The 17,183-nt window shown below is 43.1% G+C and overlaps 4 protein-coding genes across 6 annotated transcripts; all 4 read right to left on the bottom strand.

Moving 5' to 3' along the window:
- Positions 1–1,391: 1,391 nt before the first annotated feature.
- Positions 1,392–2,757, bottom strand: HemK1 (HemK methyltransferase 1). Its single transcript, XM_017156291.3, has 3 exons — positions 2,450–2,757; positions 1,868–2,388; positions 1,392–1,807 (listed from the first exon to the last, which is right to left on the bottom strand). The coding sequence occupies exons 1-3, from the start codon at positions 2,660–2,662 to the stop codon at positions 1,567–1,569; spliced, it is 975 nt and encodes a 324-aa protein (XP_017011780.2). The 5' UTR covers positions 2,663–2,757; the 3' UTR covers positions 1,392–1,566.
- A 729-nt stretch (positions 2,758–3,486) lies between these two features.
- mmy (UDP-N-acetylglucosamine pyrophosphorylase mmy) lies at positions 3,487–10,014 on the bottom strand. 2 transcript variants are annotated; one of them, XM_017156289.3, is made up of 3 exons: positions 9,688–10,014; positions 6,298–6,684; positions 3,487–4,893 (listed from the first exon to the last, which is right to left on the bottom strand). In XM_017156289.3, the coding sequence occupies exons 1-3, from the start codon at positions 9,746–9,748 to the stop codon at positions 3,779–3,781; spliced, it is 1,563 nt and encodes a 520-aa protein (XP_017011778.2). In that variant the 5' UTR covers positions 9,749–10,014; the 3' UTR covers positions 3,487–3,778. The 2 variants fall into 2 exon arrangements, with proteins under 2 accessions (XP_017011778.2, XP_017011779.2); XM_017156290.3 differs by lacking the exon at positions 9,688–10,014 and adding an exon at positions 7,018–7,163.
- A 432-nt stretch (positions 10,015–10,446) lies between these two features.
- On the bottom strand, positions 10,447–13,118 carry LOC108067312 (transmembrane protein 115). 2 transcript variants are annotated; one of them, XR_001770393.3, is made up of 4 exons: positions 12,362–13,118; positions 11,448–11,804; positions 10,730–11,289; positions 10,447–10,669 (listed from the first exon to the last, which is right to left on the bottom strand). XR_001770393.3 is itself a non-coding variant. In XM_017156275.3 (3 exons), the coding sequence occupies exons 1-3, from the start codon at positions 12,883–12,885 to the stop codon at positions 10,821–10,823; spliced, it is 1,350 nt and encodes a 449-aa protein (XP_017011764.2). In that variant the 5' UTR covers positions 12,886–13,118; the 3' UTR covers positions 10,447–10,820. The 2 variants fall into 2 exon arrangements, 1 of the variants encoding a protein (XP_017011764.2); XM_017156275.3 differs by having other exon boundaries at positions 10,447–11,289.
- Positions 13,119–13,333: 215 nt separating this feature from the next.
- Sec61alpha (SEC61 translocon subunit alpha) lies at positions 13,334–17,145 on the bottom strand. Its single transcript, XM_017156273.3, has 4 exons — positions 16,984–17,145; positions 16,685–16,752; positions 14,145–15,236; positions 13,334–14,077 (listed from the first exon to the last, which is right to left on the bottom strand). The coding sequence occupies exons 1-4, from the start codon at positions 16,988–16,990 to the stop codon at positions 13,814–13,816; spliced, it is 1,431 nt and encodes a 476-aa protein (XP_017011762.1). The 5' UTR covers positions 16,991–17,145; the 3' UTR covers positions 13,334–13,813.
- Positions 17,146–17,183: the final 38 nt, after the last annotated feature.

Below are 17,183 nucleotides of genomic sequence, written 5' to 3'. Positions count from 1 at the left end.
TCTATCTAAACAATCAGAACAGCACCACTGGCTGTGTTATAAAAAGAAAGAGATCCAAATCATAATAACGATATAGGGTTTAGCACTCACTTTCATAATTTGGGAATTCTGTAAGACGGTAAAATATAATTGTTATGACCAAATGTAGAGGTATTCCAATTCTATATCGTCATAGAATTATCCAAATCATATAGGCTTATCTATAAAGTATCCAGCTAAGGCCTTTACCAACTGTATAATCTGATCAGCATAAAAGTCAATGCTGTTAGACACAAAGTAGCAGTTCAATAATCATTTATCAAGATAAATTGTAATAAATTAATTGCGTTATCCAAGTCATAATGGTCTATCTATGAAGTAAAACCTTTTCGATCTAAACTAAAGGATTGATAGCTATATAATCGGTATTAAGACTTTGCAGCGATATTACAACAAGATTAAAACACCAATATAAATATCATTGCTATTACCAAATGTAGAGGTATTTCAATTCTATATCATCATAGAACTATCCAAATCATATGGGCTTTTCTATCTGTATATCTGATCAGCATAAAAGTCAATGCTGTTGGACACAATCAATAATCACAATTCAATAATCACAATTCAATAATCATAAATTAAGATAAATTGTAATAAATTAATTGCGTTATCCAAGTCAAAATGGTCTATCTATGGAGTAAAAACTTTTCGATTTAAACTAAAGGATTGATAGCTAAATAATCGTAATAAAGCCTTTGCAGCGATATTACAACAAGAATAATAAATAAAGAGGTATTCCAATTCAATATAGTCATAGAACTTTCCAAATCATATGGGCTTATCTATAAAGTATCCAGCTAAAACCTTTACCATATGTATAATCTGATCAGCATAAAAGTCAATGCTGTCGGACACAAAGTAGCAGTTCAATAATCATAAGTCAAGATAAATTGTAATAAATTAATTGCATTATCCAAGTCAAAATGGTCTATCTATGGAGTAAATACTTTTCGTAAACTAAAGGATTGATAGCTATAGATTCGGTATAAAGTCTTTGCAGCGATATTACAACAAGATTAAAACACCAATATAAATATAATTGTTATGACCAAATGTAGAGGTATTCCAATTCTATATCATCATAGAACTATCGTAATCATAGGGGGTTATCTATAAAGTATCCAGCTAAGACCTTTACCATCTGTATAACCTGATCAGCATAAAAGTCAATGCTGTTAGACACAAAGTAGCAGTTCAATAATCATATATCAAGATAAATTGTAATAAATTAATTGCGTTATCCAAGTCAAAATGGTCTATCTATGTTCTCATTATGAAATCTGCAGGCTTCAAATACAAAACTATAAAGCCTTTGCAGCAGTAGTACAAAAATATTAAAACACCAATACTTTAGGTTAAATAGCGATATATATTCAATATATATACTGTGTGAGTCTCTGGGCAGCGTGCAGGTTTTGTGGTCATAAATCATAAATCAAATCACAGCTAAATGCATGGGCATCGTAATAGCTAATTGCATTGTCTAAGTCAAATCATCCAGTCCTGTCGATGTGGTAACACCGCCTAGACCTTCTCGATCTGGACGAATCTCTCGCGCTTATACTGGTCACTGTAGCCGGCGATGAACTTGAGGCGGCCCTCGTACTTCAGATTCATGATGGTCTTGACCAACGGCGGATGGTCGTTTCCCAGCTCCAGCCAGAGCTTGCCGCCAGGACGAAGGTGCCGGCAGGCCAGTTCGAAGACCAGGCGGGCCACCTTCAAGCCATCCGAGCCACCGTCCAGGGCATTGAGGTTCTCATAACTAGGGGTACAAGAGGGTCAGTGAACTGAATGATATGGTTTAAAGAGGCTCTCTACTCACACAACCACCTCGGGATGGAGGAACTGGAACTCCTCCGTTTTGACGTACGGCGGATTGGAGATGATCAGGTCGTACTTCTGATCCTTGAGCTCCTCCGGCAAATACTTGTCCTCCTCCATGGTGTGGTTGTGCACCCTGAAGCGGTCCAGCAGGCCCAGCATCTGGGCATTCTCCGCCGCTAGCACGGTGGCCGCTTTGCTCCTCTCGATGGCGGTGGCCTCCACCTGCGGCAGGCTGTGCAGCATGGACAAGGACATGGCGCCCGAACCGCAGCCCACCTCCAGCAGGTCGACGTGCTTCGCATCCTTGTACTCCTCGATCACCAGGCGGATAAACTCCTCCGTTTCGGGGCGTGGAATAAAGACCGAGGGCGACGTCTTCAGGGTGATGTCCATGAAGTCCCACTCGCCGATGATGTGCTGCAGCGGCATCCGGGCACATCGGGCCTCCAGGAAGCGCTCAAAGTCCGCCAGCTGGCCGGGATTGAACTGCAGCTGATCGAAGGAGTCCGGCACAGTATTCTGGGGAAAATAATACCGGTTAGTTGGAATGATTGCTTCGCTTTTGTGACAGAAACATTACGAATTTTTTCTTCAGGACATGCGACACAATGCACTTTACGTTGAATTCCGTGTCCTCGACTCCGGCGGCCTTGAGCTTTTCCGCCCACCGCCCATTTTCCAGGGCCGTGTTTACGGGAATTTGTGACTGGCCAGTCGAAGAATTCGTGGCATAGTTGACCCGCCTGAGCAGCCGCGAGGTCAGGCCCACTGACCGTGTTAATTGTCTAAGCATAATTTCACTTATTATCTAATTGTTGCTATTGATTAACATCCAAATTTTGAAGCCAGTTCGTTCCAGCGTGACCGTTGCACAACCGTTACAAATTACCAGCTGGTATTTGAAAAAATGTGACACGAATGTTCACGCTCCAAGTGTTACCGTTGGCCGGAAAAGTGTGACTGCCCTTCTGAGTTCTTTGGCGCAAAGTTTGAATCTACGAGTATCGAGTTCTATTGGAATCGCGGGAAGGGCCCTATAATTATTCACGCCCTGATTGTAGCCCACCCTATTGGTATACTGTTGCGTAAACGATCATAATATATGTACATGATGTCACAGTCTGAATAAGGGAAAATTATGATTTGGTCGATTTAACGCAGCACAAATAAAATATTGGAAACTGGTGTTTATGCTAGATTTTTTTAATATCTTGATTTAACAATGAACCAGATTTCAAATTAGTTATACACGCTTTTCAAGTTGGATTTGCGTATAAAATCAATAGTGATCTAAAATGTTTTCTTTTACATTGAAATGAAGACATATAATTGCCATGAAGCCTCCGAGGAAAAACAACTTTGAAAAGCAAGATGAATACAGTTTTCCATTTTAGATCCAGTTAGTTTTAAAGCGCAAATTTTCATATTATTAGTCCATTTGCAACTAGTGGAATTATCAATTGCAATAGGTGGGGTATCTATTGTTCAAATATACCATCTATCTAATGCCCATTCAACAATATTGTAAATAAAGAACGACACCTGTTCACACAAAGGATTGGCCTATTGTTTACATGCTATACATACGTATTAATAGCCCAAGAAGTACAAATCGGGTCACATGGCCGTACTAATAATTTTTGTATTTTACAACATATTAAAATATTCATATTATTACATGTTCTATATATTGTATATATTCACATTACGATTGCACAATTATTTCCAAAACGAAAAAAACAACGGACACAATAGGTAACAAATTTTTACAAGTCTCCTTTAAGTACTGAAATCAATGGAATTTCCGTGCGCTAACTATATAGTTTGGGAATCATGACGTTCAAAAACGGTAAACGAAAAATGTACAATTAACCGAAACAACTACTACCGTCCGTCCATCAGTCTATGCTTACAGGTGTCCGTGCATCGGATCGCGGGTGTCCCGAAGGTAGACGGGACTGGTGAACGACTTGCCCTCAACCTGCGAGGCGAGATTCTCCCCGGCGTACGTGACGAACGGCGAGATCTCGCAGACATCACCGTGCACGATGCCGCCGGCGCTTTCGATATACTTCTTGTGCAGCCGATGGAGGTCCGATCGGGCGGTGCTGGGGCAATCCTTGCCAGCCACATCGGCGTTCTTCAGCGCGCTGAACTCCTCGTCGCGCGGAACTTCCATGGCCACGAACTTCTGGGCGAACTCGAACACATCGAAGACAAACTTTTCGATCTTGATGCCGTTCGGCTTGTCGGGTGTCAGCCGCTTGCCGGCGTTGTCGACGAAGGGGATCTTCTTTTTGGCCACGTGCAGCTTCAGCTCCTGCTCGAATGTGCTGCCGATCTTCTGCAGGAAGTTCGAGCTGAAGAAATGATTGCATATGTTCCCGGCACTGAAGGTCAGCCTGCCGTCCGAGTTGCGCATCTCGGCCGTTTTGGCCGAGATCTCGCTGTACTCCACCACCTGGTACTTGCCATCGACTATGGCCACCACGCCTACAGCCTCGTTGGGCGCCGCCTTTTCCACCACCTTGGCGGCGCACTCGGCCTTCTCCTGCACGCAGTAGCCGATGAACACGGGATCGGCCACCTTGATCAGGATGTTGTCCACGCTGTGGGCGTGCAGATATAAAACGCCCCGCTTCTGCATGTCGTCCAGTATTCCCTGGCGCTTCATCGCCCTGTAGATGCCTCCGTTGCCGTCCGGGGCTCGCGCCACCCGGTGCTTCTCGTCCAGAATGATGCGTCCATCGTATTCGAAGCACGGCAGCGATCCCTGCTCGAACAGCAGCACGTTTTCCGCCTTCAGGCCGAAGAAGTTGTTGGCGACAAAGTAGTCGTAAGTGGGTTGCACCGTGTGCTCCGACGTCATTATGTACCAGGTGATGTGACCGCGCTTGTCATTCGCCTCCTGTGCCAGCTCTTCCAGCTTCAGAATCCGCTCGGCCTGAATGCGGAACAGAGTCTTCCGGGACTGCAGTCCCACGTCGTACATTCCCTTGGGATGGTCGAAGCCAAGTCGTGTGCCTGAAAAGGGTAACTATACATTAGTTTCGAGCTGATAGAGTCGTTTAAAATGTATACATTTTTCTTAATCAACTAAATTAATTTTTATAATAAATATTAGCCCATCCCTGAATCCATCAATCATTCAATAACAACAAGAACTGCAGCATTTTGGATTTCCCACCCGGTTGGCCTTATAAACAAGTTTATTTTTCGACCATCGTTTCGCTCTTTATACTGCCTTTTGTCTGCACCACCTCTTAACATTTATGATCGGCTTGCTTAAGGTCAGTTCCACTACCGGTTTTTAATTATCGACCATATTCAACATATTGCTTATCGGTTCGCCAAACGGAACTTCCACGCCTGACCAAAAATTCTCGGGAATCCAACTGTTATCTGGGTCTACTATTTATTGCTCTTCTCGTAGTTGAACGTGCAAGAAATAATATTACTAGTGGGCTGGTTTCATTGCCCTGCCCCAACTGCCAAAGACTTTGTTTTCTTGATTTCCCAAAAGGCAATTACGTGATTGGACTGCGCTCCGTCAGTTGCTCGTGGATCGCGCAAGGAAATGTCAAATGCCGCCCACAATTTCAATATTCCCCCTCAAAAGATCACTGGCCGAGCAATAATAAAAAAAAGAAAGGCAAGCCTGGTTATAAGAATGGCTTGAAGTTGTTGCTGCTGGCCTGGCGTGTTTCTTATTTTTATGTTATTTTTTGTCTTGCAAACGGAATTACAATTACAATAACACTTACAATGCAGCTGCATGAGTGGGCAGCTGATTGAGGTTGCGTGTATTCGTAAGCTCGATGGAGCACTTTTATATCAAGTTAATTAGCTTTTATAAACGCACACTCACTCGAGCAACGTGCCGTTGTTGGTCTGCAAATGTCGGAGTTGTCGCTTTAGCTCAGTTTACATTGTGTTTACCGCACACCAATGCGATATTTTTGTGGGTGGCTGATTGCGGAATGATAAAAAATAAGTATCTCAGGTATCAATGGGAATAGCATTGAAAACAGATTGATACTGCGCCCAAAATACAAGAAATAGTTCGAAAATAAGCAGCAACGTTAAGGTTTGATGTCTGCAATTAACAAATTCGCCTAATGTTTTAGCTTTTTTACAAATCTACTTAATACTAGAATAGTTTATTTTTAATTTACTCGAAATGAAAGGTACCTCGCTATCAATGTTTGCAGAGTTAAACCCATGATTATCTCAAATATACGCATGCGTCATATAAGATTACCAACTGACTGGTTGATCTATAAAGGTCTGTCCCACTTTTGCGCTCAAATAGCCCTATAAAATACTTTTATAATACATTTTACTAATTAAACACAAGTGTATTTTTGTGATATCCCTTTACCCATCTTTTTAAAAAATTCCCAGTTGTATAGAGGATTGTCATCTTACCTTGTCCGCCCGCCATTAGCAACACAGCGACATGTCCGTTGCTGATCTGCCGTAGACCCTCATCCCGGTAGGCGGCCAGCTTCTCCAACGGCGCCCTGGCGATGGAGATCAGCTTGCCCTCGGGCAGCGGCTGCAGGCGATCGTCCAGCTTAATGCCATTCTCGTTCATTGAGACCGTGGCCCGGTCGAAGTACATCTTGATCTCGTCCAGATTCAGCTCCTCGATGTCCCGCACCAGTTCGGCGCGTTCGTCATTTGAGAGCTCCGGCCAGAACTTGAGCAGGTGCTCCTGGCCCACCTGGGCGAGTCGCGAGTGCAGCGACAGGTAGTCCGTCATTGTTGGCGAAGGTTTGGCTGCGTTTGTTGATTTTGCTGTGGCACCGCCAGCTGCAAAAAATTCAAAGACAAAATGTGAGCAACTATTTCAAAAGATAGAAAATATATGTTAAAATATTGAACCTGTTTAACACATGCAATAAACTAGATTTCAAGTTTTTCTAAATATCATAAACATATTGAATTGAGAGTTTTATGCCATCTTATCAAAATACCAATCCATCAAGATATTTCCAAGTTTGAAATAAGTTTAGATAATAGAGTGGAACATTTTGAAACCGCTTTTAAAATAAGATGTTTTGGTTCCTAGATAATATCAAGATTGTTCCTATCTATTTGTTTTTTCAGCTAATGGAGCAGGCTCTCCGGAAGGTGTGTATTTACTTTTCTCTCCCGCTGACTGATTATTTGGCGAGTGCGATAAAAAGACAGTGTTCAGGTTGTCCGGGCTTATTGCGAACCGTTATACGTGGTAACCGACGCGCAACTGAGCGCCAAGCGATCGCCCTCAGTGGTTTTTCTTGCTCGAAGTGGAGCTGTCGCCGTCACTGCCTTCGCCTCCGCCTCCACCTCCATCTGTCTCTGTCTGTGGCTCTGTCTGAATATCTGAATGGCAGTAGCCCGTGTGCAGGTTATATTGGTATTATATTTGGAAGCGAGTGTGTGCGAGAGTGTGTCTCTTAACGTATTTGCAGCCGCGTATTAACATGGCCATGCCAGTTGTTTGGCAATACCCTGTAAAAAAAAAACGGCCAGGCGGGTGGAGATCTTGAGAAAACACTTAGCAATCATCCTTAATGCATGCTTAATGAGCATTGCACATACATATTTGATATGGAAGTTTATTCTTCGAGGAAGTGGAGGAGGAATTCTCTTGTAAAAGTCCTCTTCATTTATTTTGGCACCATTGGCACTATTTTCCCTATCTCCGAGATCTCTGCATTCTAACACATGGATGGGTATTTAATATCATTAATACTGTGTATAAAAAATCGTACATCTAATAAGTGATCATAATAAGCACAACCTTGTTGTAGTTGAAGTTAATTTAAAAAAATATGACAGCGTTTATTTAACCAGCTGGAAGGGAATTCCGACAACAGTTCTCGAAACTAGCTAATACCTATACTTTAAAAGTTAATATGTGATTTAAGAAAATGCAGAAGTAAATATTATAAAATATTTACATACTTCAAAATAAAAATGTACATTTACATCATTTTATTTTAAAACAACAAGGCCAGAAAATATATGTTTTTTATAACGTTTTAGCTGGCATACGTTTCGTATGAGTAATTTTTTTTGAACACAAAACAAAATAAAATATTTTAGCTTTCTAATACCAACTCCCTATTGCATTACTTGAGACTGTTCTACGGGGTATCAACAATTCGATCACTGTTTTGTTTTGAGCGATACGGCTACTGGGGCTGCAGCAATTCCAATCGCATTTCTGCTGCGGGGCAAATTTGCCAAGCGGCGTGTTGCAAATGCAAGGCGAAAAATCAGAAAACCGAAATCGAATTCGAAACCAAATGGCCCTGAACACGGGCTTTAGTTTTAGTGAAAGTAAAAGGTGCTGCCCGGAGTCCAAGAAACGCTGGCCACAAGGAAACACTTAAGGGCGGCACCGCACCTACAATGTAGTTCAGTTCCTGATAAACAAGTTACCCCAGTGGCTTACAAACTAGTTAAGTGGGTTATCGGGAGTTGTTGGAAAGGTTATGGCATTTAAATGAGCCAAGAACTGACGAAAATATGGCAAAACAAAGGCTTATATACATGTGTACGAAAACCGTGTTCGGCCGGTTTGATTGGTTATTATACCCATTAATTATGAGTATACATGAATATTTTACTCGTGCACCCTTAGGAGTGTACAATGAATTACGGCGGATCGATTTTGGTGATCTAAAATCGTATTGTGGAAAGAAAATCTCTAATAATTAAGGTTTTCAATCGCACTGTTTACTTATTCCTTTTTTATGAATCCAAAAATTATATTAGCTATGAAACAGAGATAAACATACAATTGAATTACAAAATACCTTATTTTAAAAACTTTTTATGTAAAAATACATCGGAATGTAAATTAAAGTTGAACAAATAATAAAGCCGACTTTATGATCCACATGAAAAGCCGAGGCTATCTACAATGTTCACTGTAAGTACTCAAATTATGATATTCGTATGAATGTCAAGAATTCAGGAACTATTTATGCTTAAAATACACAACATTTTGATTAAAGTCCCAACAGCAGATCGCCAAAAGAATCTTATTTTTATTTAATTTGTAGCGATAAAAGCATTTAATGTTTATACATCGCTCATTTTCTGGAAGAGTTGTTTTCTCGTCCGCCTGTTAAATTTAAAGCCACCTTTAAACTGTGATTTTCCATATGATTTCGAGGCCTAAACCTCACTTTACATTTAACAAACAGACCTAAGTGTTATCAGGGTAAATTTTAAGTTCGCATTAAACTTGGAATAAGGTAAAAACTAAGTTTTCGAGGATCGATCGAGGATCGATCGAGGATCGAATTTTTACAAATATAACTTTTCGACTATGTATGTCGCTCTTATAACATATAAAAAATACAAATTTGAATAAAAATACTTTTTAAAAGCCATACTAAAATTAAATAAATGCAGTTCCCTTAGAAGCAACTTTAAATTTTGGCAATAAGCCTCTCAAATATAAAAAAATAGGCACATGTTACACACACAGCGCCTTGAGGTATGCTGTTTTTTGAGCAGGGCAGTTATTGAAGGGTGTTTCACAGTCGACTAGATCGACATTTCTTGTTGTTTTTGCCACGAAGCTACACACACGTAGGTATAAAAACAGCAAAAGCAGAAACAAAAAACACTACCACACACATTCCCCGAAAAACGGAACAAAAACAGCGATAGCAAATGAGTTGTTTACATATGTATGTACACTCGCTGTTGCGTGTGTTTGTGTGCTTTCCGCTTTTGGCCCCTTATCACAGCTCTGGGCTGCGGGTTTTTTATCACTATCAGTGCTTTTGAGTGGGGTTTTTTCTTACTAACCATTTCGATGGCGCCTCACATTTGTCTGCTGGTGCTGCGAACTGAAGTTGTTGCGACCCATTTCGCAGGGAACACCCTGTGTAGCTCCCCTCCACTCCGCGCGAATTGTTCTTGCAGTGACTGTGCCTGGGCCCGCCAATCAAGCCTATGGCATCATCCCAGTTCCGACGTGGCTCAACTCACACACCAGTGACCAGTGGGTGGCAACTTGGCATACGCGCTGGGTAAATTAACTAAATAAAGTACCCGAAAATGTGCAATCCGAACGCGACTGTTTTTTTATATGGGCCCAATTGGGCGGAGAATCGATAATCATAAATCGATAAACGGTGCGCACAGCTGACGACGAGTGTGACCAGAGGTAGATCTTTTGATTCAGGGCCCTGAAAAATATACTAAAACCATTCAACGGCCCGTAAAATTAAAAATAACTGGTATTTTTTTTATTATTATTATTATATTAATTTTTTAAATAATTATACTGGTAATTTAAATAAATATTTAAGATAAATCATTAATTTTAAGTAGGTAATTTTTTGTCACTTGAATTTGTTGTAATTTTATTAAGGGAAATCCATTTGAATTTAAGAGGACTTACACTTTTTTAACAATAAATGCAGCATTGATTGATATTATAATTTTTTACATTTAAAAAGCCAAAAAAATAAAAACTTGTCCGTTCATGTAACATATAAAATTCCTAATAACCAAATAAAATTCGTTCGTAGCAGAAAAGGGTTTTACGAGTCAAACGCAACATTATTTTTGGAGATTTAAATATATTTACAGTTATTAACTAAATAAAGCATCATTTTCAATTACATGTAAAGACTACAACAGAAAGTATGCATCTATGTAAAGGCTCTAGTTATTCTCATATCGCCTGGAAGGTATTTGTTTTTCGCTTTTATCTTATTACTTCACTGTTCCTAGGAGCACGGCCGGCGGTGTGCGCAGCAAGCAAGCGTTAATCTACAGGACACTACGAAACACACGAACGGTAATTACAAAAGGGGGGAACGCGAATTGGGGGGGTACGTACTTGATGCAGGATCATACAAAACATGGGCGTAAATCATTAGATCATTCGTTTAAATATCAAAAATTCATTTATGTTTGCATAGAATCACTGTCTAAGCCGTCGAAGACGTGGACGGTACGTCGTCCAGATTGATAAGTGTAGCACCGCCGCCGTCGGGGGATTCGGCACCCTGACCCGGAATACTCCCGCCCTCCTTGGGCGGTGGCGCCGGCATGGGTATTGCGATCGGGCTCATTGTGCTGATCATGCGTGGCTCCGCCCGCGACGTTGTGATGGGCAGCTGAGTGGCGCTGCCAGAGGGCTTCAGGAATTCGGGCTGCGGCATCTGAGCGGGGCCGGGGCCATGACTGTGGCCATGACCCGCTCCATGGCTGTGACTGTGGCCCGCTCCATGGCTGTGCCCACCGCCGTGACTGTGATGCTTTTGCTGCTGGTGCGGCGCATGTTGGTGATGGTGGTGCTGCAGCTGCTGCTGCTGCGGGAACGACTTGGGCAACTGGGAGTGACGATTAGAGTCCGTGGCCTTTAGGCGCTCGCTCAGCGCCTTCAAAGCAATTTGTCTGGAATCGAAGAAAAAACACAATCATTACCCAAACAATTAAAATTGCTTATCTAGAGAACAACAAATAATTGGTCTTAAGATAAGCGCACTTAAATTGATATGTAAATCTAGAAAAGTGCTGATTAAACATAACAATTACTAGGCCATCATACTTACCGCCTTCGCTCGATATCATGCGGATCCACGCCCGGCATTTGCACCGATATCGACGTCAAGCTGGCCGTAGATATCGTCCGCAGCGGAGTGGGCGTCTTGACCACGCCCGCCCGCAAACAGCAGTTGTAAATGGGATTAACCAACACGCTGATAAACGGCTGCGATACGTTCGGGAAGAAGCTGACGAACGTGAAGCTCTCGGAGCTGTCGCCACGCCCATTGGGATGGTGTTGGTAGAAGCGGAGATAGATCCAGGAGACGAGCGATCCAGAGGCAAACATGGCCGGATACGTGCCATCCAGGAGGCCAATGGCCCACATGATAATGGCCATTATGAGCACGGTGAGGGGGACGTTCCTGGGAAGTAGAAATCATTGCATTTTAACTTTGGGCAGATTACTCATAGTTTGCCTACAAATTTATACAATGAGTGGTTTGAGCTAATCGTATACCTACTATGGGCTGCCCTAAGCTGAATCATTTTAAATAAAACTTGAAACCCACGCTTGTTTGATGAATTTATGAGTTGCTGAATCAATGAACCATTTGCTAGAGTTCAAAGGTAGATTAACTACTAAGACTAACTAACTAGGGATCTTTACAGCTTAACTACTACCAATCTTTCTTAGGGATAGTGGTTTGTAAATGCTTGTACTTATATATAAATAGACATCGGATTTTAGGTGAAATCGTTTTTTTTAAATATGATTTAAAGGCACATTTGATTGGTTAAAATTTTTTTTACAAAAACCTCAATGAAGTTTGGCCTAAATCTAATTATAACTTAATAAATAAAATTTGTAACTAATCAAATGTGGCTTTAAATCGTATTTAAAGAAAAACGATTTCACCTAAAATCCGATATCTGTATATAAATCAAGAATATGACCCCTAATATCCCATCGCCTGCTCACCTATTGGTCAGACGTCCGTAGCGCGTCTTGAAGATCAGGTGATCGGGCATTATCTGGCGCACGGCCACGCAGATCCCGGCCACGTAGCCGGCCAGGCCGTGGATGTGGACGTCGAAGAGGATGGTCGGGTTCTTGGTGACCATGTAGTAGAATAGGTAGTAGACGGTGGTCAGCAGCGAGACGCCGAAGTTGCTCAGCGCGAAGAACTTGAACATCTCCAGCTGGCCCCAGAGGGGCTCCAGCATCTTGCCGCAGAGGCCCACGGTGACCACGTCGACGGCCACCTCCCACCAGTGCAGCTCGATGAAGCAGAACGTGAAGGCGGTCCATATCCAGAACTTGCCGTTGGGCAGGATGTAGCCGGGCGTGACGCTGAGCAGCAGGATGGCCTGCTCCGAGAAGGAGAGCAGGTAGCCGAAGGTGGTCACCACGCAGATCAAGGTGATCACCGGCGAGGTGTTGTGCAGCAGGGCGTTCAGCTGTTGCCAGATGTACGGCCAGTTTCTGGCCAGCGGAGCTGACATGGCAGCGAGCGCTTCTCCTGGCGTTCGGACGGCTTTTGGGTTGTCCTCGCGGCTCCTGGGCGGGCGACTCGATCCGGCGGGGGTTAAATGCGCTTCGGTGCTTGTGGGCCTCGCAACTCAACACGCTCGAGGGTCGTAAAGGTGGCTCATTTGCTAATATTTACGATTTTGCTCCACTATTTCCAATTTTTGTTGCCCCAGCATGACCAGTCGCCGCTCCAGGGAAAATACCTTTGAGTCGCCTTGATACGGCCACACTGGCGAGGCGGCGGCTGGGTAATCGACGATATCGCTTTTAAATCGTTGGCGCCATTTTCCAAGTCGAGCTTAAACACTAAATTGAGGTGAACAATTCTTATTTTGTAATTATTGCAACTGAAATTGAGTCTGCAATTGTCTTACGAATTCCCCTTAGTAACCCCAAATATCCCCATCAAAAAACCGCCAATTCATTTAAAAAAGTTATCTAATTTACGTTTTATTATGACAATTTGTATGCATGTGTTCGTTTGATGTACATCTTCGCTTCAATAATTTCAATGTCTCCATTCAGGTTCGCATTTAAAGTATAATTCAATTGATTTAATATTAAAACAAGTAATTGCATTGAAATTCAATCAATTCGCAGAAATATTGAACTTAAGCAACGTAGTCTCACATTTGAATACAACTAAAAACTATTCAAAATAAAGTTTCTCTCATGCCTTTTATGTACGCTTCTCTCGGTTGGGAAGATGGAACTAGCAGCCAAAGGCCTTACAATTTACGCTTACTGCGGGTGTTTTGGACAGAGGACGAAAAAAAAAACCAATCAGGTAATTAGGGTTTGTTTTTAATGGGAGCGCGAGCGAGCGAGCGTGTGGGAAGTATGATGAAGTATTAGTTATTGTTGTGTGGATCGCGGGTGATCGGTGATCTCATAGACTGCTTAGAACAGCAGCGTGCCCATGCCGCCCATCTCGGACTGCTCCTTAACGAAAATCTCAAAGTACTGGTAGATGATGGTCACCGCCAGCAGGATACCCGTTCCGGAGCCGATGGCGCCCAGGAAGTCGGCCATCACGGACAGCGCTCCGATGCAGAGGCCGCCGAAGGCAGCCGCCGTCGGGATGTAGCGGTTCAGCTCGTGGATCATCGAGTTCTCGCGATGGCCGCGCATCACCATGTGCTGCTCCTTCAGCTGCTTGGCAACCTGCGGGGGAAAAAGAGGATCGTTAAGTCAAGGTGAACACTTTGCGCAACCTAAGCGCTGCACTCACATCCTTGGCTGAGCTGCCGGACACATCGATCCAGGTCTTGGAGAAGAACGCGCAGGAGCCCAACATGAAGACGATGTAGAGCAAGGCGTGGATGGGGTCGGTCAGGATGTGGCCCACGCTCTCCGGGGGCGAAAGGTAGTAGCACAGACCTCCGATGGGGTAGGAGCGGGCCGGGCCGCCGCCTCCGACATCAGCCCACACGCCCAGGAGGTTGATGAAGAAGTTGCCCTGGAACTTGACGGCCAGCATCTGCGAGATGACGTACAAGTTGGACACGAGCGCAGACTGCAGGATGATGGGAATGTTGGAGGTGTAGAACAGCTTGATGGGGTAGCTGCTGTACTGGCCGCGGTAGCGGGCACTCTTGATGGGCAGATCCACGCGGAAGCCTTGGAAGTATATGACCACGGCGAACACCAGCACGGTGGCCAGCAGGTTCATCAGATTGGGCAGGTTCTGGCGGTAGAAGGCCTCGCGCAGGGCGCGCACCTTGTCGTTCCTGGTGGCCATCAGGTGGAACAGGGCAATCACAGCGCCCTCGAACTCGGTGCCTCGTCCCGTCGTCACGGTGGTGGGGCTGAAGGCCTTCCACACGATCGTCTCGCAAATGTTGGTGGCAATGAAGAGCGAAATACCGGATCCCAGACCATAGCCCTTCTGCAGCAGCTCGTCCAGCAGCAGCACAATCAGACCAGCGGCGAACAGCTGGATGATGATCAGCAGGCAGACACCGGCTCCGATCTCCGACGGATCGCCGTACATGCCGGTCATCACATAGACGATGGCCTGGCCGATGGTGATCACCATGCCGAAGAGCTTCTGGGCGCCGTTGAACAGAGCACGATCCTTGGGCGTGTCGCCGACCTCAATGATCTTCGCTCCGGCCAGCAGCTGCATGATCAGGCCCGAGGTGACGATGGGCGAGATGCCCAGCTCCATGAGCGTACCGCGGTTGGAGGCCAGGATCACACGGATCCAGTAGAAGGGATCCGCGGAGTCCGAGCTCATGATGCCGAACAGCGGGATCTGGCAACAGACCAGGAAAATGAACAGCGTGATGGCGGTCCATAGCACTTTCTCCCTGAATTGGATCTGGAATGGAGAAGAGTTTTGAATGAGTCATCTTGCAAAGCACTTTTGGTTTTGTAGAAAATCTATAATTTCTCAGTGAGTTGAAGACCAAATATACTTTAAAATAAGTATTTAAAGAGTAAAAAATTCACATTAACTAAAACCAACACTTTAACAATAATTAATGTTTTACAACAGCGTAAGAAAATATTTCCTTTTAATTTTGTTTAATTTTAAACGGAAATTAAAAAAAAACGAATTTAATTTATTCGTCAATACTGCTTTTAAAGGCAGGTAAATTGTATTGACGTTGTATAAATTAAATTAAATTTTTTTAAATTTTCGTTTAAAATTAAACAAAACTGAAAGAAAACATTTTGTTACGCTGTTGTAAAACTTTGATTTCTTTAAAAAAGTTTGTTTTAGTTAATGTGAATTTTTACTCTTTAAAAACTCCAAAGCTTTAAAAAAATGTAGGTTATTTTTCTCGGCCGCTTGTTAAGTTTAAAGTACGATTTATACTATAAATTTCGATACGTGTTCAATGTTTAAAGCCTACTTTAAATTCAATATGCGGACAAAAAAATAGCCAGAACCTATTTGTATTTTAAAATTATAATTATTTCTTTGTTTGCCGGCTTAAACTCAAGCCCCTTTTAGCAACTCAACAAATAAAACAGCCGCTATATTGACCTACATGTCCGCTTTCCCGTGTGTGTACGTGTGTGAATTGTTTAAACAAAATCAAGTTAACTTCTCATGGTTCGTAGTCGTCATTGCTTGTCATCTGGGAGCAACAAAAACAAACGAAGCTGACGTCGACAGTGCTTCGGGTTGCACTTCGGGCGAGCCGAAGTTTGACATTTCCACGTAGCGTTTGTTTGTCAAAGTGTGTGGGAGAGGAGTGTGTGTGTGCATAAAATAGGAGTATGGCAACAAGTAGCCAGGTGATAAGAAAGGTAGCAGAAGCAATGAGCTGGAAATTGGAGATTTATGAATGAAAACCTCCAATAAACTCATGAAAACAAGAAGTTATTTGATTTAGAGGTACTGTGGGACTAAAAAATCGTAAATTTTCATTAAAATTAATATTTGTTATATAAAAAAATTAAAAGAAATCGGGAAAATTATAAAAAACTTTGTATGGTATTGTGCTGTGAAATGCATTTCATCACATTTCAGGTTCAGTTCAGTTAGTTTCAGGGTGGTTTGTTGCTGCTCTTCTCCTACGAAATGAAGAGCAAACTGTTTGCGTGGCGATGTTCAATTTTTGACAAGTGAAAGCAACCACAAAACGCGTGCGCTGGCAACACTGGTCAAAGTCGGGGGAGATAACCCTCAGGAAAACACACACGTAAACCAAGGAAAGGCCGCTAATTGTTAGAGAAATTTGTGCATTTCATGAAACACCACACTTTGGGGAGACTCTAGGGTATTTTGTCTATTGAATTAAGGATTTTCATACACACCTTGCGCTCGGGCTTTGCGATTTCCGGCAGTATACTGCAGAAGGGTTTGATAACTTCCAGGAACTTGACTGCAAATAGTGAATGGAAACAATGGCATTAGAAACGCGTTTCAGGACTTTTCCGTTCTTTCTCATTTCCAATTGCAGTTTTTCGGGCACGCCGAAGCCGAATCTTTTTTGTATACGTAAGCAACGAGCGACGGGGGTGCGAGCGAGAGAGCGGCATCGCTGGGGCGGCACTTTCACACACAAACCGCTGCACTCCGCAATTGTAGAGATTCTGTCTGCCGTTCTACTTACTTCCCATTTTGCCGGACTTGTGCTAGCGGGGCTTGGTTAATGCACTTTCTATACAAAAGTTAGAAAGTCTCACTTTCGAGTGCACAGCGAACGCTTCAAATTTCAAAAACCGAATGAGCGAACCGAACGAACAAACGTCGACGTGTCCAAAATCAGTATGACCGCAGCCGAAACGTCAGAAGATACCAATCTGTCAGTCC

The sequence above is a fragment of the Drosophila takahashii genome, chromosome 2L (assembly GCF_030179915.1).
Source record: "Drosophila takahashii strain IR98-3 E-12201 chromosome 2L, DtakHiC1v2, whole genome shotgun sequence".
In the NCBI taxonomy this organism is placed as follows: Eukaryota; Metazoa; Arthropoda; class Insecta; order Diptera; family Drosophilidae; genus Drosophila; species Drosophila takahashii.
This window is presented reverse-complemented; position numbering and strand designations above follow the sequence as displayed.